At 34.6% G+C, this 27435-nt stretch overlaps 1 protein-coding gene across 2 annotated transcripts; it reads right to left on the bottom strand.

Annotated features, from left to right (window-relative positions):
• Positions 1-2578: 2578 nt before the first annotated feature.
• LOC126969218 (centromere protein I-like) lies at positions 2579-25143 on the bottom strand. 2 transcript variants are annotated; one of them, XM_050814555.1, is made up of 13 exons: positions 24826-25143; positions 24590-24742; positions 22802-22887; positions 21712-21819; positions 18069-18215; positions 16603-16665; positions 14863-14975; positions 13407-13567; positions 10227-10384; positions 9057-9203; positions 7904-8036; positions 6425-6593; positions 2579-5595 (listed from the first exon to the last, which is right to left on the bottom strand). In XM_050814555.1, exons 1-13 carry the CDS (start codon positions 24992-24994, stop codon positions 5214-5216), a joined length of 1989 nt encoding a protein of 662 aa, XP_050670512.1. In that variant the 5' UTR covers positions 24995-25143; the 3' UTR covers positions 2579-5213. The 2 variants fall into 2 exon arrangements, with proteins under 2 accessions (XP_050670512.1, XP_050670511.1); XM_050814554.1 differs by having other exon boundaries at positions 14863-14978; positions 24826-25142.
• Positions 25144-27435: the final 2292 nt, after the last annotated feature.

The raw sequence follows: 27435 nt of genomic DNA, 5'->3' as shown, positions 1-27435 counted from the left end.
TATGTTCGTAGCTGGTTGGTTATAATTCCACTGCACTTATTAGTAATGTTAAATATCGCTTTTTTTATATTTTGGTTCGCAACTATATACGGAGACGATGTTTATTAGATTTCACGATACCCTCTCTCCTAACAAGAATATGTTATATTATATTGTTTTATTCTAATTCTTTTGTTTAAATATGATATCACAAGATCGAGCGTACTTCTATTTATAGTTATATATTCCCGACTAGCGTTGAATATTGAACACAATCAAAAGCCTTAGATAAATTACAGATGACACCAAGTGCGTTCTGTGACTCTTCGCAGGCCTCAAAAATATTCTTAATTAGCCCAACGCATTCATCCGTAGTTGAATGTCCCCTTGTAAAGCATAACTGTTTCATATGAAGTAAGTTGAGAAAGTTAAAAGTAATGTTTTTAATTCGAAGGGTCAGTAACACAAAAACAGGATGATAGTTATTCGGGTCAGTGCGACCTGACTAGTATCGCAAAGACAGCAAAGAAACTTCGAATACAAATTTTTTTACTTAATTAGAAATAAATATCATATTAGAAGATAGTTATATAACTTTGTAAGGTTATGAACAGTTTCCTTTAATATACAGTAGGTACTAAGATAAAATAACCTTTTTAAATAAGGTAACTAAAATCTTTCTACTAATCTTATACTAAATGTATGAGAGTGTTTAATTTTAAAAAATTGTACACTTCTTGTTTGATTTTTAAAAAGTTATTGATGTCATTTTACTGATTAGCCAACGAATTTTCGATATTAGTTTAAAGATGTTTGATATCTGTAATAGTTACGGAATATTCCTGTATACAAAATTTCATATTAAGATTCCACCTATAACTCAAACGATAAAAATCACTACCACCAGCGCCACCTATCCGGCACTAACGTAACAATTTTTATCGGAGTGGACATATAGTGCTTTTTGTGTTCCGTTTCATTTCAGTTGGGTTATCGATACTCGAGTAGGTATTTAAGTGAAGATACACATTCTCTAATATATAGATTAAGTCACACTCCAGATGGATGAATCATCAAGTTTCTACTTCACTGTTTACTTTATATATTTTCAACCACAGAACAGTTTAAAGAGATCTCTATAAACTGTTGTGTCTTCAACAGAATAGATAATTTGTACACTATTGAAATTTAAACTCAGAGGCATATTCAAATCAAATCAAATCACTTTATTCATGTTGGTAAAGGAAATGTCACTTATTTTTTTTTTTTGTTTATTTAGAGCATTGGTAACAAGACCACCATATACCAGATTGGTATCAGCTCAAACCAAAATACAATAAAAGAAGAATATTATTTAAATATTTGTTCCAATACACTCGATTACCAAGGAAATTAGACTTATGAATGTCAAAAGTCTTTCTTTTCTATGTATATTTACCGCCACTTCGGAAAGGAAAGCCTTAATGAGAATTATCCGTAATGATTCGCTCGTGTTCAAGCCCTGCTCACATTTTCTTATAATTAATGGGGATCGAAGCTTCTCGATTATTTTGATTACTTATTATCCTTACGATCCAGGAGAACTGATAGAGACAGGTTTAATCCTATCAACTATGGAAAGGTTTCCTCGATAAATAATGGCGGGGAGTATACCCCGCCATTTTTCTGTTTAACGAAAATTTGAGAATTCAAAAATCACATTTATTTTTACTATACTTCAAATAAATTCAAGAGACGCTATATTGGAGATGCTATATACATATACATTTTACCAGTGGGAGGCTCCTTTGCACAGGATGCCTGCTAGATTATGGGTATAACAACGGTGCCTATTTCTGCCGTGAAGCAGTAACTTGTAAGCATAACTGTTTTGGTCTGAAGGGCGCTGTAGCTAGTAAAATTACTGTGTAAATGAGACTTAACATTTCACTTATATTTCATTTAACTCAAGGTGACGAGCGCAGTTGCAGTGCCGCACAGAATTTTTGGGTCTTTCAAGAATCCTGAGCCGCACTGCACTGTAATGGGCAGGGCGTATCAGTAACAATCAGCTGAACTTCCTGCTCGTGTCATCCCTTATATTCATAAAAAATACTCAATATATATATTTTGAAATTTTTCACTTGAAAATATTAAATAGATTTAGTATTACATTGGTCAAAATACTAAATAGTTTTTGATGGAATTTAACAGTCCAATTCAAATTCAGAAGTAGCCTTACTGGACCTAGATTTACACAGGTATCAGTCTATAGGTATGCCCGTTCCGGTTACCTGAACGGGTAACGCAGGTTTCAGATGGATCTACTAACACGTCCATTCCCGCATTCGCCAACATTGTACATAAAAATGACAGTCTAGATATAGACGTGTGAAAACGTTTAAAAAAATTGAGGTTGGTAGTTAACCTCTATTTTGAGCAATGCACGCACACTTACACATAGTGGCATATAGAGCGCGAGTAAGACGTAGCTTGTCACGCACACTAAAGTAACAAACCCTGGCCGGTTTTCATCGGTAGTCTAGCAGCAAGAAGCTATATATATGCATAAATTACCTAAGATCAAAATTATCATAGTATTTAATTAAAACAAAAGAAATTGCATAAAAATTATTTATTAAAAATTACAAAGGTGGGTAAACTAATTAAATAGTTATTACATAATTCAAGAAAAATATTTTATAACATAATCGAAGCAAATACACAATAGTATTGTTATTTAGATTATTCGATTAAAACGTTGTTTGGGAATAGTATTTTTCATTACGAGTGCGGAAAGTCTGTCATTGCAAAGACTTCCGAGCAAATGTCTACCCGAGCCGAGGCGCAACCGAAGGTGAGGGTTGACAGTCGGAACAAGTTGCAATGACGGTTCCGCACGTGTACTGAACAACAATTTTTAATACAGTTGCGAAAAAATTAAGCAATTTAATAGAATAATAAAACCACGATAAACTCAACTAATCATGGAAAATGGCGCCAACCGTAAAATACTATAAGCAGAGATAATTTTTTTGCTTTCTTCACACATTCTGGGTAGGCAAAGGGAACTATGCCCATACAGCCAAGTCTTCAGTAGATTTTTTTTATTGATATGAAATGAAAATGAAATTTAATGAGATTAAATGAAATGAAACCCAACTCATTGAATCAAATCATTAAATCTGATATTGAAACAAATTAGTAGCTTCTTTTTAGAAATATTTGCATGAATCGTAACAACTTCTATGAATTTTTTTTTTGTAAAAAACTGCGTGGTTGTTTTTTTTTTAGACATGATTTTGACAGTTGGGAAAGAGAACGCACGAGTTCGGAAATGGTAAAGAAAAAGCTCGAGTATGTAATAAATAGCCCACATCCCGAACGCTATAGGTCTCTGAAATACGTCACTTTTTGAGCAACTGTATTAAAAATTACTTTTTGGTTATCTGATATATAAACATACTAGCTGACTCGACATCCGACAGACGTTGTTCAGTCACAAGACTGATACATAATAAATAAAATATTGTTTTTTATGAATTTGTCATAATTATTATATAAAAATGAAAAAAAAAATTGTAGGATGAAACCTATTGACAAAGTGGGGGTTGGGAAGTGTAAAAGGAGGGGTGTTTAAGGTAAAAACGGTTTATCCTAATTTCCGGCGGAGCTACAAGTCCTATGGAAAAAAGTTAAATAGCAAAGTTGTAGGTAATAAAAATTTCTTCAACTTTTGTTGTCACACTTTTTTCACATAACCTCGAAATTTATGCGAAAGATTCAAATTACCAATTTTTTTGATTTTTTATTTTTACCTTTACAAAATAATTTGGTGAAAAGTTACCTTTTAATATCCCAAATACACTGTATTTTTTTTTGATTAGATATATTATTTATTTTCTCACTTTATTTTGGCACGAAAAAAAATTTACATGGCAAAAGTATGGATTACAATTAATCAAATTTCTGCATGCGTTAAATTCTCTCACAGAAAGTGTGTCCATAAAAAACAAATATTGCAAAATAAAAATAATTACGGGTCCCAAATCGAAATAAAAAACAATCCTGTGTCTCAAGTTGGACTAAACTGCACTCCATGAAGAGATCCCCATAATTACCTTCTTATACCAATGAGGTAGTTAATTTATTATTATTTTCACTTATCAATTACTTAATTATATAATTTAATTTAATACTGGGTTAAATGTCGTGGATTATATAAAAGCATAATAAATGAAGAATGGTACTAATTATATTCAGTGCATAATTAGTTATGAAACATTTTGATACACTATAAAATTATATGTTAACATGATTGTTAAAGAAATATTACCAAGATATTACATAGATATATTTACAAGTAGCTAAAAAAATTAAAATAAATTTTTATTTTGTATTATATCCTAGTTAATACTCAAAACGCTTTCTTCTAATTTGACGAGTTTTATTAGGCACCATTAAAGAAATTAAACCTTTTTTTATATGAAAATACGGGACCAGACGAGCAGGATGTTTCGCTCAGGATTCTTGAAAAGCCCAAAAATTCTGAGCGGCATTACCATTACGCTCGTCACCTTGAGACATAAGATGTTAAGTCTCATTTGCCCAGTAATTTCACTAGCTACGGCGCCCTTCAGACAGAAACACAGTAATGCTTACACATTACTGCTTCACGACAGAAATAGGCGCCGTTGTGGTACCCATAACCTAGCAGGCATCCTGTGCAAAGGAGCCTCCCACTGGCAATCTAATAATGACAAAAGTTCGATAGACTTATCTATTTTAAATTTAGATTATCCTAAATGTACCTATTATTATTATTATTATTAGTAAACTTTGTAACTCATACTGGGCACGAACGGTGGTATGTCAGATTTGGTGAAAGTTAACACAGAGATGAAGAGCAGAATCAAATAAAACCGTAACATATATTACGAAAAAAAAAATAAAACAATTCAATCATAATCTATGTTATTATAAACAATGTCAAACATATTATGTCAGAATGACAGATAAATGGCAAAACACAAAATCCAGTAAAAAATTATGAAAAGCGTAATTTTCCTTGCTATGATTAATAAAATTTAATAAAGTTATGTCTTAATTTTTTATTAATATAGCCGAATAAAAAAACAGCTTTGAGTCTCGGTCACTACCTATACTACTCCAAGCTGCATTTATAAAAATGTACCGTCAGCATAAAAGTATATAGTATACCGTCCGAAAACTTCTTAATATTTACTTCCCACGAATTATTTCCTGAACGTAGGCATCGATAGTTCAACAAACCGGCCCAAATGCACAAAGGCTTGAGCTATTTTAGCGTCAAACAGACTCTTGTGATCGATATCATCAATCATTTGCTCGTGCCTCATACTAGTATAGGGCGCGAAAGCAACGTGATTCCTAAAACTCAATTTGGAGTCAGCGTCAGGAACCAGATATGTCAATTTCTTAATTATATTCGGTTGTATGTTGCTGAATATTATCCCTTCACTTCTGTTAGTTATAAATTGCTCTTGGAAGCAACTAACAATGTCAGATGTGAACGCCTTTAGCATTTTCATCTTGTCAATGTCCTTTTCGTCCCTTCGTCCATACTTCGCTTTGATTGCGGAAAATATTTTCTTGTACCTGAAAAATACCTTTGGCTATTATTTATTTTATTGAAATAAATATTAAAATAGAATAGAAATAACTTTATTAGAAATATAATATAACGCCACACATAATTTTATAAATAGAAAAAACATCTATCAGTATTATAAATACTAAATTAAAACAGAAAAAGAAATAGTAAGAAAAGCACAATAGCGTAATTCATTGCTCAGGTTCAGAACTTATTTGTGTCAGTGCTTGAGACACCAACACACCACTGTTTTTCAGCAGCCACTCGTGACATTTGGAGTTGAGATAGCTTTCCCTTAGTTTATTTTTTATAAGAGGGGGCAAACGGGCAACGGGGAAAGGCGAGGTAACCGCCCATGAACATCCGCAAAAATAGGTGTCAAGAACTGCGTTGCCGGCCTTTAAGGTGGGAGTATGCTTTTTTCTTGAAGTTCCCTAAGTCGTATCAGTTCGGGAAAACCGCAGCCGGTAATTGATTCCACAAAGTGACTGCACCAGGCAAGAAATTTCTCGAAAAACGCGCGGTTGTGGAATGCCAGACGTCAACGTGATGCGGGTGGTACTTTGCACGTAAGTGGTGGTTCTACATCTTAATGCAAACGATATAATATATAGGTATAAAATATAACTATTAACAATTAATGAACAAAAAAAATAAAAAGAGAAGAGTTGGGAAGAAATGAGACCTTCAATTATTACATTTTATAAACGACGTCCACTACCACTTTACCACATTTGTAGATTTTAGCATATGAATAATTACATTTATAATTTGAGGTATCGATATCTCTAATGGCTGTAGAAAGCGCCAGTAATCATGTTAAAAAATTCTTACATCAGTAGCAAGTCCGCAATCATGTCTATTGCTAGTGCGGAAGTAGATATCAGCGGAAGTGCGACCGTCAATAAGGCGGGAGTGGATACGACCGGCCCGCACACTAACAACTCCATTCGCACGCAGCGCCGTAGCGACGATACACTCCCGAGCATCACACGCATGTCTTCTGCAAACATTTTTAAATATATTTAATAACGATATTCAATTCATTGGGCATCTCAAAATCCTACCAATTGAAAAAAAAAAGTTAAATTAGTACTGATGACTGAACACTATCAAAACAATGATTATAAAATAGAAATTGAACATACAAACCCAACTCGTTTGTCAAAGATACACAAATTAGTTATCCCCAAAATTAAAAACATCTATGGAAAAAGAGAGAAACGCTGGCTAGTGTCCACTATCATAAATGAACTGCCACAGGATTTGTTAAAAGATGTTTCCTCTAAAAATCATCTTATATAACCCATGAAATAAATGAAATGGATTCCATATAAGTTAATTTATATATAATTTAATTATTATTTTAACTTTACTATGGCGTATTATTTTACAATTGCTAAATAAGTTTAATACTGTAACATTAGGTTTAATAGTAGTTTTAGGTTTATTACTGTATCATTTAGTTTTGTATGGTAGGTAGTATTATTGTGACACGAGAGCTGCTGCCGACAAAGTACGACTACTTACGTAGGTTGGCATATGAAATTTGTAAAGGCTACTTGAATAAATGAATTATAAAAAAAAACAACAAAAAATGTTAGACGGCTAAAAGTTTGACAGACTGTATTTTTTTTTGTAATCTTCTTTTATCTGTCATTTACTATACAGCCACGATCAGTAATATAAGTACATGCTTTATTAAGTCTTTGACAAAATCGATACTCTATGGTCACCAAAAAAGCACATCTATATTTTGGTGTCACAGACAACTAATGGTATGGTAGGTTCTATGAACCTTGCCATTCCTTGAAGGAAAGATGAAACCACTTACCAGAGATAAATTTGTATACCTACAATACTTTTCCCGCCTATTTAACCGGCAACTCGAAGTCTTGTGATACTTGTTTGTTTAATTTAAAATTACCTAGTCGTAACTAGGTCAAAAAAACGCTCGTGGCGCAATGCACAGTAACACTGAACTTTTCAATGTTACACAATATGTCAGCTGTATAGCAACAGATATACTGCTATAGCATTTCGGTGATACGGTCTAAAGAGATTTCACCGATCCAATAAGTGTCTAACTGTATACACATATTTATATATTTATTTATCGCGTGCGCCAGTAATGAGCATGTCGGTGACGCGAACCCATAAGATCTTCCCCTAGCAAAGAGCGCCCAAGGCAGCTAGAGAAGTTTTCACTTCAAAAAATCATTCGAGTTCTACTCGCAGTCAACTCATGTGTTCACTTTCTGATTTGCAGTAGTTTGCGGATTATTTTACAAATAAGTGATTACTTTTACTAACCTGGGTTCGTTTGCAAGCCCTTGCTGCATATTTCATTTATTTTATACGCGACCAGCTCAATCATTTCTGTGTAGCTATTTTCTGGCGGCTGAACGTTTAAGAAGAAGTGTCGCTTCCGCGTACTTGCGTATACCTAGAACATTACAAAAAATAATCAATAAAGGGCCAAGTCTTCCAAATATTTCTCTTTACATTTTCGCTACTTCTTCTTATTATACAACATCTCTATACCTGGACAATCAAGGAATGGTCAAGGTCGAGAACTGCACATTAGAGCCTTTCAGTTTCGGTAAAGGCGTAAGACAGGGATGTATCCTGTCTCCAATTCTCTTTAACGCCTTTGGAGAGTACATAATCAGGCGGGCATGTGAAGGTTGGGAGGGTGGAGTCACAATATGTGGCACTAAAATAACAAACCTCCGCTACGCAGATGACACCACACTCCTTGCTGCAAGTGAAACTGAGATAGTGAACCTCCCGGCCCGGATTGAGAACATCAGTTTACTGTTGGGTCTAAAAATCAATCACAGAAAAACCAAAGTAATGATAGTGGATCGTACCAACAGCCTCGAACTAACGGGAACGCTGAACCTTGAAATCGTGAGTGACTTCGTCTACCTAGGGTCTAACATGAGTAATACAGGATCATGCGAAAAAGAGATAAGGAGACGTATAGGGATGGCCAAAAATGCAATGTCCCAGATGCACAAAATATGGAGAGACTGTAACATCACGCAAATTCCATTAACAGCCTTTCGTACCAACGTGTCTATTCTAAGAGCACTTAATGTCAAAACTAGACTATCCACAATATGCCTTCGTAGGATGCTGGAATTCTTCGGACATATTGCTCGTAAATAGGGTCATAATCTGGAACAGCTGATGGTGACAGGCAAGGTAGATGGCAGGCGTCCCAGAGGACGCAATCCCACGAGATGGTCGGACCAAATACGATCTGCTAAACATCAACTTCCATGATGCCCTTTATAAAGCTAAGGATCGCAGCAGATGGAGGGGAAGGACGGGGGAAACTGATGCAGCGGGGGAGTCACGACCATCAGTAATGAGGAAAACGACGCGAGGAGGAGGAGGAGGATTATACAACAGCTCCCATTTCGAATTGCAATCGCTTTGTTACATATTATCAACTCACCAGATTAGTGTAAGCCTTTGTGACACTGTTCAGTATGGCACACTGCTGGATGGGATGCGCCCTGCAGTACACCTTGGTGAGGGTGTCCAGTATCACTCGCACCTGGTCATGGCTCTCCACGTGCAGCCACTCTATCAACGCCAGTATCTGGTGACAAACCATATTGCCTTCAAAATCACACACAAAAACGCACTTAAAACTTATTATGATACATTTCCAAATTTCTTCAAAACATTAAAATAATTTAAGTTCGAGAAAGGACACGTATAACTTATGCTATAGTGGAAACATAAATAGAGTAACGTAGAGAAAAGTACTTACAACTTAGTCTGAATATATTGTAAATATCGAAACAAGAGTCTGTTAGAGTACGGACACTTCCAACTTCGTCCGATTATTAAAAAAATAATAAAGAAATAGAATAATGCAGAGACAGGGCACTTGCAATTTAGTTTGATTATATTAATTCCAATTCCAATTTTATTTTCAATTCTCAGTATTTACTCAATCAGAATATTTTTATAGTCTCACACGAATAATAATTTATTACAAATTATTCGTCAATTTTTTTAATAGCGCAAAGCTAATGACTACCTCATTAGTTTTGCTAGATAATTACTGAATAGGCCCCTAAAAGTTCTTATTAGATTCACATGAGTAAATAAAACGGTACAGAGACTAAGCTTCATACAACCACGCGAAATGGTTGCACTTCTACAATAATCCGGGGCGTCCACTAGCCGATTGTTGCGTGCGCTGCGAAAGAGTTGACAATCTCAGGGTTGCCGCGAAACACGTACTGGTTTGTTGTTTACTTTACATGCATATAGCATGAAATATATATCTTCCAAATACCTAATCTAGACGGTAAGGTATAATTTATATTAATAGATGCTTATAAGGTTAATGCGGACCCCTTTAACTGTAACATGAAATCTTGTATCTAGGGTTATTTAATATCGATGATCAAACCCAAAAAAAAGCTAATAAAACAATTTTTTGTTTAATTTCTCTTAACATTGGTGACAACCCTACTAAAATCGGTTACCCAACAATTATGCTGTTAATAAGCTTAGTCTCTGTACCGTTTAACTTACTCATGTGTTAGAACTCTGAAACTAATAACAGTACACACAGGACTTAAAAGATTGATTGAAGTATAAAGCTTACCTGCATAAAGTAATCTTTCTCATTCCAATGGGGTAAGAACTTCGCTAGGAAGGTCGTGATGACAGACAGCCCCTGCATCACTGTCGACTGGAAGATCGCCAGAAGTTCCAAGAATTGCTTCTTCTCTTCCATCGAGTGTGGGGACACATCCAAGAAAGCTGTTTTAAAAAAATATTTTTATGCATAAAAATGTGTTTGGTTGGTTCTGGAAGGTAATAGGAATGTGATAAGTGCTATTTGCCCCTCGAAGCGAACATCCAATTTTTTGCACTAATTAAAGTTAACCTCGGTGAAAATTGTCCAATCCAGCAAATGTCCAAATAAATTAATGAGTACAGGAGTGGTATAGAAGACACATAATAATTTATGGCAAGACTAGATCTATATCTACATAAGCACATACAAAATTCCAATTTTTAATATGTCCGTCTGTTTGCTCCATTTTAATTGCTAAATTACGAAACAGCTTGTTTAGTTTGTGACAAAACTTCAGCAGTTAAATAGCCTTTTTTTTATGGAAGTCGTATTAATGTTTAAAAAAAATGTGAACAAAACGGGTCTTACGCATCCTCGTTCATCTCTGGTGAAATCACAGCCTTAGCCGGAGGAGACAGGAAAAAAAATATTATTGGTTATCACGTAATAAACATTTAATATTTTTAAAAGCACAAACATGCACTTCAACTTCAAATGCACATATTATACATAGTGTGGACAGAATGACATTTCTTCACACATGTGTTAATATTATAAAGCTGCAGTGTTTGTCTGTTTGTTTGAACGCGCTAATCTCTGATACTACTGGTCCGATTTGAATGATTCTTTCTGTGTTGGGTAGTCCATTTATCGAGGAAGGCTATAGGCTGTTTTTCAAAATTAGGGATCCGTAATAAAATTGCTATTTTGTAACACAATGTGTAAAATCGAAAACCTATTTTTGCGTGCGCTGCATAAACTATTGGCAATAGAACAAAATAATGTACAGACTATAATATAGGCAATATTTTATTACTTATAAAACTATCGCGTGAATTATACTTTATATGGCAAAACAACGTTTGCCGGGTCAGCTAGTGTGTTAATAAATATACTTACCTACATACATATTAAGTATTTAGATAATTATACTCACCCAAAGATTCGTTTTATCACAACGCTGCGTTGAATTAAACAATTCACATAATTAAAGTTTTAGTGAAATTGTATAAATATTCTTGATAATGTATGTTCATAGGCACATAAGTGAATTTGCTAGAAACTGTCATAACCATAATGTTAACACCATAAACTTATAATGCCTGCTAAGTCGAGTTAGTAAGTCTTTTGTGGGGAGATGTATATGCTTTTACAATAAGATCCCAGAAAATATTCCAAACAAAAGTATTAAGTAATTCAAAAGAATTGTTAAAAACGTTTGTGTGGTAAAGCTTACTATAACATAAATAACTTTGTCAATGGATTAGGAATGGAATGGCCCTCAGGCTATTAAATAAGTTTAATTGTACAATATTACTTTATAAACATTTTTTTTTTTTGATGAAACAAATAAGCCCTCTAAGTTTGTTGCGCCCATTCTTCTCAGGTCTGAGGCATTCGTTTTGGAATGGGTGACTTTCAATAAGTGATTTTATTTCCTATTTTGAATAAAAATATTTGAATTTGAAAATATCTACAGGACAGGGAAAGAAGTACTGTACCTACTTTTTAGTGCAAATACACTGCTAATACGTCGTTATTTTCAAATTATCAACTGCTTTATCAGCTACAATGTCAAAACAATGTCATAAAATTATTATCTCACGAAGATTGCAAAATAACTGACAAACTTCGGTAATTATACAAATTTAATTTGTAACAAACATGTTGTTTCATTTGAGATTTAACATCAAGTTATTTGACACATTTTTCCCAACCAACGTATTTTGGGATGCATTATAATGGTCTATTATTAAAAGTCACCATTACAGAAGTTTGTTTTCCGGATTGTCCAAATAATGAAATTTTGATGACAATAAGGATGAATGCATAAAAAATCATTATGTACAATGTTTTACGTAATGGATCAAAGTGGATATAAAAGATTAATCGATGGATTTTAATGGACTAACCGCTAGTTGCTGAAAGCTGTGATTATATTAACTTTCACATTAACATTATGTGTTTCACATTAACTTCAAGGATGCTTTTGCTTTGACTGACCCGTATAAATACCACAGAACAGGCTGTTCCATATGTTTGACAGCAAATTTTTTGTGCCTATTTAAAACTCCACTCGCGAGCGTCCAGAGAACTAATTTTGACGTATAATACAAATGGCTGCGAAGGAACGTACAATAGTCTGATGTATTTTTACGTATTTAATTAATTTTGTTCGTGTTCCGTGTTATTTATAATCACCGTAATAAAATACACGTTTTTTTTGTAAATAGATTCCCACCCTCTATCGATGTTTGCTGAGGTTGTCATCACTAGTTTTAGTACCGCAAACTCTCGCTACATGGCCAATAGCGCCAAAATGGCGAATATCAAACAGGCACAGAAGCACTTTGACAGCCGCCAGTCCAGTGGTTGAACGTAGAGGTCATTGGTTTCATTAAATCACATGTTATCTTTGACTGTCAAAATGAAAAAGAATGTGACGGTATTATATTTAATGAAACATTTAACTTTAAAGATGCTTTCTGCAACTAGCGGTAAGGGGATATTTTTTCCATCTAACAATCCAATTTGAGCAGATACCATATAATACATAGCTTAGCTTTGAAAGTAGTGTTAGTTGGTATGGAAAGGAGTACCTAAGAAGTTCTATTGTACAATATTACATTGTCACCATATTTTTATGAAAAAAAGAAGGCCACATACTTTTTCAAATAGGTAGTAGTTTTTGACTTTTAACAAATTATGTCTTAATCGTATTTTGAATAAAAATATTTGAATTCTGATATAATTTATTTTAATTTGCAAGTGTATCAATTTAGGCAACATCGATTTCTATGACTGTTGTCTTAACTTCTGTGATATAATCTATAATTAAACAAATAAAATTTGTAACCAAAAGCCTCTCGGGTTCCGTCCGGGCGCTCTTACCAACTGAGCCAACCGTTCGAGTGACGTATGTTTTCGTATAATCTGTAATTATCCAGTGGAAGTTTCGGTTATAATCTGGTATTATGTGCTTACCGTTGAACAGCACGTGATGCAGATCGTGTAGAAAGAAGTTGTGTATGTGTGCGGGCGCTAGGAGCAGCTGGGCGCGACCTGCTGAGTTGGCGAACACAGCTCTCATGCGAGCTGGGCGAGACAGATTGTGGTGGAGACTGTACTGCAGCAGCGAAACAGGGCTGAAACAATTAAAACATCAATCAATCAATCAATCAAATCACTTTATTCGTGTAGGTCACGGAAATGACACTATGAATGTCAAAAAAAAATATTCTCAGCTCTACTGCTACTTCGTAAAGGGTTGAGATAATGGGAAGATAGGCATGATTTAAATTTTCATCGTTTTAAAAATCATTTCAATTACAATATAATATAATATGTAAAGTGTAAAAAAAATATACTCAAACGTCAAATAGTCAATGCCTTACACGAGTAAATCAAAAAAGTAAATGTAAATTGATACAAAAAAATTAATGTGTACAGTAGCTGCATCATCCACACACACACCGTAAATAAATAAAGGTATTCTGTGAGCATTTTATAAGCGATTATATATAAATATATATATATATATAATCAGTATCGACTGTTAGGGCTACATTTCACCGGGACACCATGGTGGCGCAACCAGTTGCCGCTACCAACAAAATATATACAGCTCTATAGGAAGTTACACACCTGGTATCCGTTTGATTGCGCAACCAGCTCGGACTCGTCATGACTCTGTTTTTTATGGAATAGGAGGACAAACTAGCGTACGGGTCACCTGGTGTTAAGTGATCACCGCCGCCCACATTCTCTTGCAACACCAGAGGAATCACAAGAGAGTTGCCGGCCTTTAAGGAAGATTTACGCGCTTTTTTGAAGGTACCCATGTCGTATCGTCCCGGAAACACCGCACAAGGAAGCTCATGTATGGTGTCCCAGTGTAATACAGCCCTTATGTCATGCATTGGTGAAGCGTCCGCTTCGTACAATTAATGAAATAGATTCTTTTTTTTTATGACAATAAGGGACGAGACGAGCAGAACGTTCAGCTTAATGTAATTGATACGACCCGTGTATTACAATGCGGTGACGCTCAGGTTTCTTGAATGACACAAAAATTATGAGCGGCACTACAATTGCGCTCATCACCTTGAGACATAATCGATAAGAGAGATCATAAGAGATATTAAGTCTCATTTGCCCAGTAATTTCACTAGCTACGGCGCCCTTCAGAGCGAAACACAGTAATGTTTCAGATTACTGCTTCACGGCAGTAATAGGCGCCGTACTGGTAGGCCGTATTTGGTACCCATAAACTAGCCGGCATCCTGTGCAAAGGAGCCTCCCACTGGTAATCAAAATAACAACATATCGTAATCGTGGGTACTGGATTAGTAGAACATTTATTTTCTGAAAGCGTTTGCAACAGGCGTCTAAGAGTTGTGTGTGTCGATGGGACAAGAACTTACTATAACTTTATACGTACTCAGAAAAATCGAAGTAATTCTTTTCTGGAACCTTGTCAGAGTATTGATATGAACTTAAATAAATAAAGTCCAATTCAGGTATAAGAGGATTTGCATTTCCCTTTTTATTTCCCTTCTGAAAACAACGAAGATATATTAATAATAATTTATAGTATCAAGTCGAGGAAAACATCTCTTTTCAAAAGCATTTTTAGCAAATTATGAATAAATTTAGTAGTATTTTTCCTATTTTTAGACATATAGTAAATTTTTAATAGGTCATTATTGCCACAGTACTTCTAACAAAATATATATTTTTAATTTATTTATTTAAATACTTAAAAGTTTACAAAAGAAATTATTTATAGCTATCATTATTTATAGCATCAGAAAACCACACGGCTTTGTAATATATGCTAAAAAAAATATATAATTACGTTACATAAATATAAAAAGTTAATTACAGAACATTAGTGCCTGAGTGAACATGGTCCGCTAACTTTAAACAGCCGCTAAGGAGTGTTTTTTCTCATTCTTACTGACTGTAGGTCAATAGTAGAAGACAGAGTGAGAATTAGCAATACTTTAAGTTAGCAGACTTTTATGAATAAGGGGGATTGTGTTTATTATATGCGACTTAAACAGTATGATTTCAGTTTTTTCTTAATATTACGAGGATTTTTACGGTCCCGTACGTCAGTAGGTAATTCATTAATTAGGTGAGGAACTAGGTAAGTATTCGTTCGTTCGTTCGTTGAGCGCGCTCGGAGCGAATAAACAGCCCCGAGTGACGGCCCGCATACAGGATGTTGTACTTTATCCCAGTATTTAGTATGGAAAAAGTTTTCTTATAAATTAAATATTTCATCAATACCGGTAAATATTGAAATGTTTACAAAGTTCAGTTTCAGAATAGTCACTATAATTTTTGTTAGGGAGTTTTAATATAAATTCGTCTACAATTATTACTGTATTCATCAAATCATCACAATTTATTTATAATAATACTGAGACAAATAAAATAATACTGTACACATTATATATACATCTATAAAGGCCTTACAATCAGCGGTGGATTTACACTAGGGGCAGTTGGGGCGAATGCCCAGGGCGGCAAATTTTAGAAAGTGAAAAAAAAAATTAGTCTTATCGAGATTGCTCAATATAATTAATTAATTCTGTTAATTAATAATTTTTGGTTTTATTGATAATTTAAGAAATTCAATTTATCCATTATTTGTTCATTATAATTTTGGCACGTTTAGTCTAAATTAATAATATAAAAGATTTAATCAATTTATTTCCTTGGAGATTTAAAATAATAATCGATTTTTTTTTATTTTGTGGAATTAATAAAATTTAATAAGTATTTTATATTTTTACTTTAAGCAAAATTCCAGTATTGGGGCGGATTTTTTTCCGGTGCCCAGGGGCGGCATTAAGTTTAAATCCGGCCCTGCTTACAATTAAAATTTACAAAGTTATACCTCAGAATAAACCAAGAATATTTAAAATGTTTGCAAATAGACATTTTGCTTATGATTGGTTTATTCGGAAGTACAACGTTTCCCGCGTTTATTTGCAAGGCTGCCTGACATTCGGAAAAATCCAGAAATATCATTGTATCGACAGTGTTGTCAGTGATATAGTTGACATTTTACATATTGGTTTATTCTCAGGTATAACTTTATACCAAGTTTATTTGTAAGGCCGTAAAAGTTCTTAAAAAATAATTAAATGAATATGATTGTAGTACTTACCATATTCAATGGTTCAACCCATACCAATTTTTGTTTGTCTACACGGCGCGTGTTTCTTCTATTCTAAAAAGAAAAGAACAGATTTTTATAATATCACTAGCTGACCCAGCAAACGTTGTATTGCCGATATTAAAATCGCGATACAAAAGTAACTGTTGATCGTAGATGGGTGAAAATTTGAAGTTGTATGTATTTTTTAATGCTGACTCATAATAAAACAAATTTAAAAAAAATGTCAAAAAAATAAAAAATAAAAATTGGCGTGTCCACCCTAAACATTTAGGGGGATGAAAAATAGATGTTGTCCGATTCTCAGACCTACCCAATATGCACTCAAAACTTCATGAGAATCGGTCAAGCCGTTTCGAAGGAGTTCAACTACAAACACTGCGACATGAGAATTTTATATATTCGATTTATGATGCCCTCTGGAAGGCCGCAACTTCAAAGAAGTCGGGCATCATTTAAGTGAACGTTGTTACAGATAAAATTCATCTGGGCAATATCATAGACGTAAAATGAGGACTGACGACCCCTATAGCCCCACAGTTAGTGAGCCTGCCTACTGAACTGTAGAGGTCCCGGGATCGAATCCCGGTAGGTGCAATCATTTATATGATGAATATGAATGTTTGATTCCGAGTCATGGATGTTTATTTGTATTTATGTATGTTTAAGTAAATATATCGTATTAAATATATTGTTGTCTCGTACCCATAGTACAGGCTATGCCTAGTTTGGGGCAAGATAATTTGTGTAAGGCTGTGTCAATATTGTCAATATTTTATTATTAAAATAAACAACAAGACTAACAATATACCATCATAATTTTCAAGTAGTCTGTATATTTATGTAACAATCAAATTTCATTTGGCGCATGGAAAAAGAAATTGCACGGTGCCATTTCCCATAATTTTCTTTTAAGTCGAAAAAGTGCGTATGAAACTCGTGAGTATTTGCTCAATAGACACTCAGCTGATTTACGCCCTCGACTACGGCTCGGGCTGCAACCCACGGCCTCGAGTATAATGAGCAACTTTGCTCGCTAGTATAATGTAATACTATACAGGGTGTCCCAAAGTTATGGGACATGAAGGGAAAGTACCTTAAATATAGAAGATGGTGTAAGGTCCGGGGATCTGGCCGGCCATCTAATCGGTCCATTCGTACCAATCCAAGTAGGAAAACACTCATTTTACGTTGTTCCTTTCTTTCAAAAATACTATTTACTTAAGAAGAGTTATTATTCTTTCGAATGGCATCAAATGAATAGGGATGTTTTTTTTACATTTAAGTCGGTTCGATTCCCAGACGAGGCAAGTAATTTTGAGAAAATCTTTGAATGCAGAATTACTAACTTTTGAAAATAACATAAAGTCTTCTTGCAGTAAAATAGCCTATCTTCGATATTTAAGGTACTTTCCCTTCATGTCCCATAAGTTTGGGACACCTGTAGATACACTCACCTGACAAGTCTGAAATCTTGTAATCAAAAGCACATTGATTTTTCTGAATGCAGTGTGAATAGATCTATAGGGCACAGCCTCTGGAACACACTGTGGTTTATATGACTTGAATAAACCCAGGAGGACTTGCAGTGGTCTGCACAGGTTCTGGAATCACGACAAAGCTGATGAATGCATAATTTGTTACATTAAAAGTCAAATAAACTTTATTTTAATAGGCTTTAACTAAGCGCTTCTGAATCGTCACTATAAATATTTAACTATTACTGAATTTACCATATTATCTTCGTAAAAGAACATACAAGAAACTCAACAGCCACTATTTTCAATCAAATAGAGTATTTTACAATGGCTGTAATATACATAATAAATTAGTTTGTAAAGTGCTGCATCCAATATGTGTCCAAATAATGTGGTGATTGAACGGGTTCCTGTAGCTCGAAACCTGGGTATTCACTTTGATGAGAATCTCAGGTTCGAAAAACATATCAATGCCATAATGTCCAATTGTTTTTATAGAATTAAGGTTTTATACCGGATTAGACCATATATTAATGAAACATTGCGTCTTAAACTTTGTGAGACTCTAATACTCTCCAAATTAAACTATGGAGACAATGTTTACGGACCAAGACTTCAGGCCCGTTCGAGGGATGCTGTACAGCGGGTCCAAAATGCTTGCGCGAGGTACATGTGGGACATTCCTCCACGAAGTCACATTACTCCATATTTGATAAAATATAAAGTTTTAAATATGGAGAACAGAAGACGCCTGCATTTCGCAGCTCTACTTTTTAATGTGGTCGCATCTAAGGCTCCCGCATATTTATATAACAAATTGAACTGGTTGAGCAACACGAATACCTTGTACCACACCAGAGCGGCGCTACACGGTCTGCTGTCTTTTAGTCGGCATCACACTGCTGCCTTCAAAGGTAGTTTTAGTTATAACGCAACTAAGTGCTGGAACAATATACCGCCACCTTTCAAATCCTCATTATCTGTTTATTCCCTCAAATTAAAAATGAAAAAAATTCTATTACATGAATATCAAAATCAGTATTCCAGCATTAGTTGCGTTCAAAGAGACTAGGAGCTTTTTGTTTTGTTTGATCTTATTATTTGTCATTGTTAGGATTTTTTTATTATAATAACTTTTTATGTTTGTTCTTGTTTTTAAGTTTAGTTTAGTAGTTAATTGTTTTTAAGTTTAGTTTAGTAGTTAATTGTTTTTAAGTTTAGTGAAGTAGTTAATTGTTACAAGTTAATTATTATTATTAAAGTTATACTTTAATTCAGGCGGGGTGTCGCCCTTGAAGTTCATGTGTCACGCGGGGTCACAGAAAATCAGCGTTGCAGCACACTTGTGTTGAAACACATGCTGAGTGGCTCCTTTTTAAACACCACACCTTTTTATATTTGTATATATTATTAAGTTTCTTCTTTTTGTGATTTGTTTGAGTGTTAAAATAAATGTTTTTTCTTTCTTTCTTCTTCTTTCAATACAATATGAGTTGTGTTTAAATAATATAAATTATTTCATGAAAGTTATAAAGAATTAAATGCAAAAATATAAATTATCATGCATTGGATGCATCAACCTTTAGACGTTGAACTCATTGTTTGTGTAAGGATGCTTCGTGAACATGATGGTCATGATTAGTGTCAGAATTAGTAATTGCATCAACATCACAATCGGCGTAACGGACAGTCCTAAGTGCAGAGGCTGTCTGGCCGAAGACGAAACGGTCGCTCACGTAATCCTGGAATGTGCGGGGGTGGCCAACCAACGGGCAAAAACCTTAACCAATACGAGGTCGCTCCAAGAAGTCTGCGAACAGCCCAGGAATGTTCTGAACTTCTGGAAGGAGCTGGGCTGGTTGGAGTAACTGGCCATTACTGAACGCAAAATGGACCCATGCACTAGCATTATGCAAACCACTAGGTTTAATTGCGGAAACAGGAGCCCCTATACCACACCATACCATAGTAATTGCATCCAACAAAATACATTTACATAGTCTGGTTTAAGTAAGTTATTCAGTTGAAACTAATTTCTACTAAGTGCTATATTTACAACTATATTTTTGCTCTACTCTACATAGATATCTGTTAAAATTACTTCTTACTTTTCACAACATGTGGACTATTTGAAATGATTCACTTAACATGGTTTTGACCGAATATAGTCTTATGAGGAGGTATTTACGGTAGTGACCATTGCATAGTATGTAGATTTTTCTACACGCCTTTTTATTAGCTTCTCCTGTATGTATGTTTGTTTGTAACCGACTCATTTGGGCGCGATTTTGACCCACTTTAAACGGCCCGATTTCGTTCAAGCTTCGTAAATTTAACGCGGACCGATTACAATACATTAATTTGAAAAATGCAATGCAAAAAAAATAAGATTTTTGTTAATTTATATAATTTTCATCTATCGTCTATAAGGCATGAAATGATGTTAATTTTAAATTTCAACTAAGATAATCTTAAACCGATTTATATAATATCAGGAAATTTTCGAATACCAATGAGAATTTTTAACTCAACAATGCAAATAATATAGTGTTTTTTAATTTTTTTTTACGTTAGAGTTAGACATTAGAATATATTTGTTGCGTCACGTAGGTACAGAGTAATTAAAATAATTTGCAAAACAATGAAGCTGGAAATGTTGACTGCAACAAGTGGCAATGAGTTTCTTGCGACTTCTTCTCACTGGAGCTCAACCTTTTCTGAAGTTTAAATAAAATTTACATTCAGAAGTGTCATTTGCTTTACCTATATTAATAAATAGCCCATTAAAATGTTACAATTTAAGGACCGAATATAGCATTTTTTAGAGGACGAAATTTTATTTTTGGGACATATCTGGGGGGTCAAGTGAAGCTTAACCGTAAGTTTGTGGGTTTGCAGCCCTTGTCCCCGGCCGCAATCTTGGAAAAAGGGGTGTAAACACCGTTTTCGCGATATCTCGGAAACTATGCGTCCTACAAAAAATTCGTAAGGACATAATTTGTAGCAAATCGCTTTGCCTACAAATATGTTCATGCACTATTTTCCTTTAATTTTTCAATAAATAAATTAACTTAAAATTAAAGTTATACGCAAAAAAGTGAGAATATTTCTCGGGAGTGTTCCGAAGAGCTGTTTCACGTGATTCCTGCCGTCGAATTCCACCTTCGCACGACACGCCACAAGTTAGAATATTATCTCCACCATCTGGATGTGTGGTGGTCCTCCACAATCCACAAAGCTGTGGAATGAACTTCCTTCTGTGGTGTTTCCGAGACGATACGACAAGGGTACCTTCAAAACAAACGAGTACACCTTCCTTAAAGGCGTGTAACACTCTTGTGATTCCTCTGGTGCAAGAGAATGTGGGCGGCGGTGATCACTTCACACTTGTCACCAGGTGACCCTTGTTTTTTATCCTTTTCCATATAAAAAAAAAGGAAAAAGAGCGATAGGAAACTATACTCCTATTGATTACCCTTTTGTACCAGACCCTATATTATAAGGCATTGATCTCATAAACCCAAGTAAAATTATCTTTACCATACATTCTCATTGAAGACAATATTAGATATATATACATAATATATGTATAAAGAAAATATCATTGCAAATAACCACTTACCATTCTTTGCTCTCTAATTTTAATATAGTTTAATATTTCCAACACTCGTTTCCTTGTTACATCTATTGGTTTGGTCAAAGTATAAATGAGCTTCAGGGCATGGATACTCTGTAAATGATTTTTTTTAAATAGATATTGTTGCTTTTTCCATTCTTAAGCTATTTTTTTGAAAACAATATGGGCAAGTTACAATTTATGTAACAACCAGTGGAAACACCTCTAAATTCTAATCTAGGCTATTTTTTATGACATAAAACGAATAGTATTGTGAAATTTTGTACCTATAAATGTCAATTCGTTTAATTTTTGGAAAGAAATCCAATATTTAATTTGAAGCATTTTTCTGGCACAGGAATGTCTACTTGGTTAGCCCTTTCAAGGCATGTATTTAATGATTAGGATGTTCGGATTACAGAGGCGTTCGGATTACAGAGGTGTTCGGATTACAGAGGTGTTTGGATTACAGAGGTGTTCGGATTAGAAGGGGTTCCGACTATAGAGGTCCTGCTGTAGATAGGTTATGTGTGTGTGACGGTTGACCGTACTAGGTAAACTGAGTGGTGGGGAATGGAGGCTTCATTCTCTCGCCTCACCCGAGGCACTTGTGATGTGCCTCAACAATTTCATTTTTACTGTCTACATAGGCATTTATTAATTAGGGCACTATCATTCGTAAGAGTGTGATACAAATATATTATGAACCTTGTACCTATAAAGTAGTTTTATTTCTCACGTTTAGCTAAAAATGTGCTATTTACGATTAATGAACATGTGCTGACCCGGTAAACATTGTTTTGCCACATAAATTATTATATTAAGTACCACACACACTCATTGTATTAATAATTGTCATATGTAATAAACTGTCATTGACTGAATTATGATGTATTGCATAATATATAAGTATTTCTAAAACAAAAAAATATAGTTTCTGGATAAATCACCAACAAACATATAAGTACTAAGATCTTCTCCAAAAAACATGCTGCATCTAATGGTATGAGTATTATTACGATTGGTTCAGTAGCTAGTAGTATAACTTTAGGAAAAAACGGCTCTCCATTTATTAGTATAGATAATAGCAACTTACCAACTCTTCATTTGCCAAAAGGGCATAAAAAACCTCATATCCCATATCTAATGCTTTCATATCAACAGAGTCAGAATCCATTGCAGCTGAAATAGATATACATTATAGTAAATTGTTAGGTGTGTGGTGGTGTGAGCAAGATGTTTCACCATTTGTTTTGTTTTAATGTATGACTTCATCAAACTGCAGAATGTAAACATGAGTGAATTTCATTTTTGGATTTGGATTTTTCTTCAGTTATGATATGAGAAATATAGTCAGATAATATATGAACAAAAGTATAATCCAAGTACAGAAATAGACTAGAATATTATTCAGATGTTAGTTTACAAACTATTATTTTATACTTTACTTAACCTTTCCGGATCAGCGTGCTCAGCCTCTTAATGTAATCATTAGATCGGCAAGCATTCGGCGCTCGCGCAGCGTTTTCCCCATGCGTATTATTTTACGTGTAGTTGTAAAATGCTTATAACTAGGGTGATATCGCTATAAGACCATGTATAAATTATTCATATTGTGTATCTATTTTATTTCACACAGACTTTTCATTCGACAATAAGTGGTATATTTTAAAATACATGTTGATTTTCAATGTTAATTACTTGTTTGATTTATTTCCTTTTATGTTTTTGTAATGAACATTATATGTTCATTATAAAATAAAACCAGAATCTCCACAAAGAACAATCCTCATGGAAAGTATTGATAACGACCGCTCGCTGCGCCGCCCGGGAACAAGTGAACACAAAAATGCTATGTCGGTAAAGCTATGACGTCAAATATTGGTGGCCTTGAATCGTAACGCATCGAAATGTGTATCGGACTTCACTCGTTCATAATTGCTTAGGCAAATAAACCATCTTGTACACCTTATAAGGGTGAAAACTGGGTGAGGTAAAAGAGTGCCTTGGGGCACTGCCGCTCTCTTTGTTTTTTGAATTTCCAGAGCCTGCGGGCACATCCAATGCGGAAAGGTTAAGAGAAAAAATATGTTAAGTCAAGGAATTTGATTCACATACCTTTTTGCTGACTTATTGCTTGAAAATATGGAAATATCTTAAAGTTTTTATTCATTTAGCACTTAGAAGGAACTGGAGGCAATGGTCATAGCCTGTTTACTTCACACCATATGAGAGTAATATTACTCAATATTTATAATTTACATTTATACCGTGTCCTACTTTTGAAATAGTTTAGAAGCTTATAAAAAAATGAAATTTATTTTAAATTTGGTTAAAACAGTTACTGTCAGCTCATCCTGTAGTAAGATAATTGCTTACAGGTCAACAAACTTGCACAAATAACATACATTGAATACATACAAAATATTACTTTTGAATCATCCCAGTAGGTACTCCAAATATAAACACATATTCCCTTATTCATAATGGTCCGCTAACTTTAAACAGCCGCTAAGGAGTTTTTTTTCTCATTTTGACTTACGTCAATAGAAGAAGACAGTGAGAATTGGCAATGCTTTAAGTTAGCAGACTATTATGAATAAGGGGGATATCATACAATAATTATCTCAATATTTGAGCCCACTATGTGCTTTGTCTGTAACATTATATTGGCAAGATAAAACAAAACTCTGAGTAGCAGATCGATGTTTAAGAGAGAACTACAAATACAAACCTCACAGGTGCCTCTCTGGACATTACAATTGCCTGTGTTTTCACCAACCCTATAACTTCAGTGTTGAAAGTTTTGTTACTTCACACCTGTATGTGTAACAATTATCTCGATTATGTCTTAGGTACATTCCAATTATAAAATATTGCTGACCTGTTAACCAATCCAGTAGGAACGCAATTTTTGGAAAATCATTGCAGCTTTTGTTAATTTCTAGCAACCAACGCAATGCGTATTCTACAGATTTCTGGCCCACTATCTCTTGCGGAACAATACACAATCCTAAACTTGTCCAATTTTTTATTGCTGTAAGTAAAATTAATGACATGTAAAATATTACAATTATTAATTAAAATGCTAACGCACCATACGGTAACTAAAGTACTTACGGATACTCAAATTCAACCAAACAGTAAATAGGGAATGAAAATCATCAGAATTGAGGCCTGCAATCATCACAACATCACAAAGCTCTTCGATTTTACTCTCAAACAGGCTTTTGTCGAACCCTTTTCTTAATGACTTCATGTAATGCAGTATTTCACTAACATCTGACATTTTTTCTTTATTTTAAACTAGTTGGACCTTAAAATATTTCCGAAAGAAACACTTCTAAACACAGCAACAGGGGGAGATGAGACAATCCTGAATAATATACTAGATCTATTGCGGCAACAAATTAATGAAATACAAACAAATAACAAGTCAAAAGTTCGTTACAAATTTCAAATTAAATAACCCAATGACTAACTACCTACTCGGTATATAGTTGTCACCAAAGAGGATGTAAATACTTTATATACTTGTCATTTGTCACTTGATACTGACCCATGACCGTAACTGAAGTGAAGAATTTAAACACTACGTTCAATTGTACCTAAGTACTCGTAGATAGAAAATGGACACTCGATTCGCTGTCAGCAAATGTAAAATGAGATAACATTAGTCTGTGACGTGTGTTATGTTTTCATGTTTTCGTTCTGGGCGATTTGTACAAGGTATTAGGCAAAAACGTCCCATATTTTAGTAAAAAATTAAGTCACGCCAAATCACTCAATTAGGTATAAATTTAAATTAAATAGTATTGCACCTTGGCAACCATTATTTGTTGGGAGACGACGAACTGCGTCCAAACAAAAAAGTTACTCTCGCTTACTCTCAATACTATTCTAATTTATGTGCCTCTGTCATATTATTATTATTAATTTAGCATCTATTGTTCATCTTCTATCAACGGCTACTTTATTTGTAGCTTTTGCGTAGGGGCCACTTTAAGGCTAATTTTTGAAAAAAAAAATCTAATAATAAATTACTTTCATAGCAATGTGAAGATATAAGAATATCAGCAAGGAACAATATACTCTAGGTATTCAAAAAGTTATTCCATACCGAAAAATGTTAACATTTGGGTTTTAATGAGCACGCGGTAGCTGCCACTGTATATAATTATTAATATACAGTTTGGAACTAGCATACATGAAATAAATGTATGAATATAGGTACATGTTAGCATATTTGCTGGCAATATACCAAAAATTAACAAAATCAGTGCATTGGTTTTGTCAAAAAGTAGACTTTTTCATTTTGAGCATATTTAAATGTACTGTAGAATATGTAACTGGGTCAATGATTCAATGAACTTCAATAATTCCAGACCGTACTGAGTACGACGGCAGACCAATTGGTGCGAGGTGTCTACCCACGCCCACCAGACTGTCCTATGTTCGAGCCGTACCAATCCGACCTTGTGTTCAGGCTTTTAAAATACACGTGCCGGTGGTATCCCTTTGACGGCGGTGCTATTCAAAGGCAAGGCAGAACTTCGTACGGTTTAGTTTGAAATTGTTCTGTAATGATTATTGTAAAAATACCACTACCCTAGGTATTTAAAACTAAACAGTTTCGTTAATTTGTATTTATAAATTATGAAGTAGTCTGGCAAAACAATATTCTCCAAAATCGACCTCAACCGCGCTTACCAACAATTGAAGACCAGGGAACAGGACATAGAGAAAATAGCTATCATCACACCAATGTTTTTATTCGAATTTCCTCGCATGTGTCCTGGTCTGAAGAATGCGGGACAAACATTTCAGCGATTTATTCACGAAGTGCTCCGTGCATTAGACTACGTTTTCCCATTCATCGACGATTTGCTCATAGCCTCAGCAAACGAGACTGAGCATCGCGATCACCTAAGAACAGTTCTTAGAAGATTGGAAGAAAACGGAATCACTGTCAACCCCGCGAAATGTAACTTAGGCCAGACCGAAGTCAAATTTCTTGGATACATCGTACCAAAAAACAGTATCAGCCACGAGAAGAGAAGATTAAAGCCATTACCGAATATTAAAAACCGAAACCTATAGAAGGCTTAAGACGATTTCTAGGCATGTTAAATTTCTATCGTGACCACATACCGAATGCTGCATCAATACAAGCTCCGCTAAACGCTTACCTACACCATGTCAAGAAACGTGATAAAACATTAATCGAATGGACCGACGAAGCATCGCAAGCATTCAAAGACTGCAAGAATAGCATATCTAAAGCTAACTTACTCGCTCACCCATCACCTCACTGATGATGCCCCTATCGCAATATTCTGCGACGCGTCTGATAATGTAGTCGGCGCCGTCCTACAACAATACATCGAAAATAATTGGCAACCACTCGGTTACTTCTCAAAGAAATTCTCAGAGGCGGAGAAGAAATACTCAGCGTATGACAGAGAACTCTCAGCCGTCTATAAGTCAGTGAAACATTTCGTAAGATCCACCCTACCCAGGAATCCGAACATCACGTAAATTAATATCTCAAAAATTCTTTTGGCCTTTAATGAATATCGACATCGGGAAGTGGAGTAAAACTTGTATATATTGTCAGAAAAGCAAAATACAACGCCACACAGTCAGCAAAATTCAATGTTTTGACGCAACCGATCGCTTTCAGCATATACACATAGATACTCAAAGACATCGTTATCTGATAACAATGAT

Source organism: Leptidea sinapis, chromosome 17, assembly GCF_905404315.1.
Source record: "Leptidea sinapis chromosome 17, ilLepSina1.1, whole genome shotgun sequence".
NCBI lineage: Eukaryota > Metazoa > Arthropoda > Insecta > Lepidoptera > Pieridae > Leptidea > Leptidea sinapis.
The sequence above is the reverse complement of the archived record's forward strand: the minus strand, read 5'-3'. Positions and strand labels throughout refer to the sequence as shown.

Excerpts from the sequence above, each read along its gene's own strand:
- LOC126969218 (XM_050814554.1), bottom strand. The coding sequence starts at position 24,994 with ATGTCAGATGTTAGTGAAATACTGCATTACATGAAGTCATTAAGAAAA. Across the intron at positions 21,820-22,801 it reads TTTTGGCAAATGAAGAGTTG|AGTATCCATGCCCTGAAGCT; the intron begins GTAAGTTGCTAT and ends AATCATTTACAG. Across the intron at positions 5,596-6,424 it reads ATTGCGGACTTGCTACTGAT|GTACAAGAAAATATTTTCCG; the intron begins GTAAGAATTTTT and ends GGTATTTTTCAG.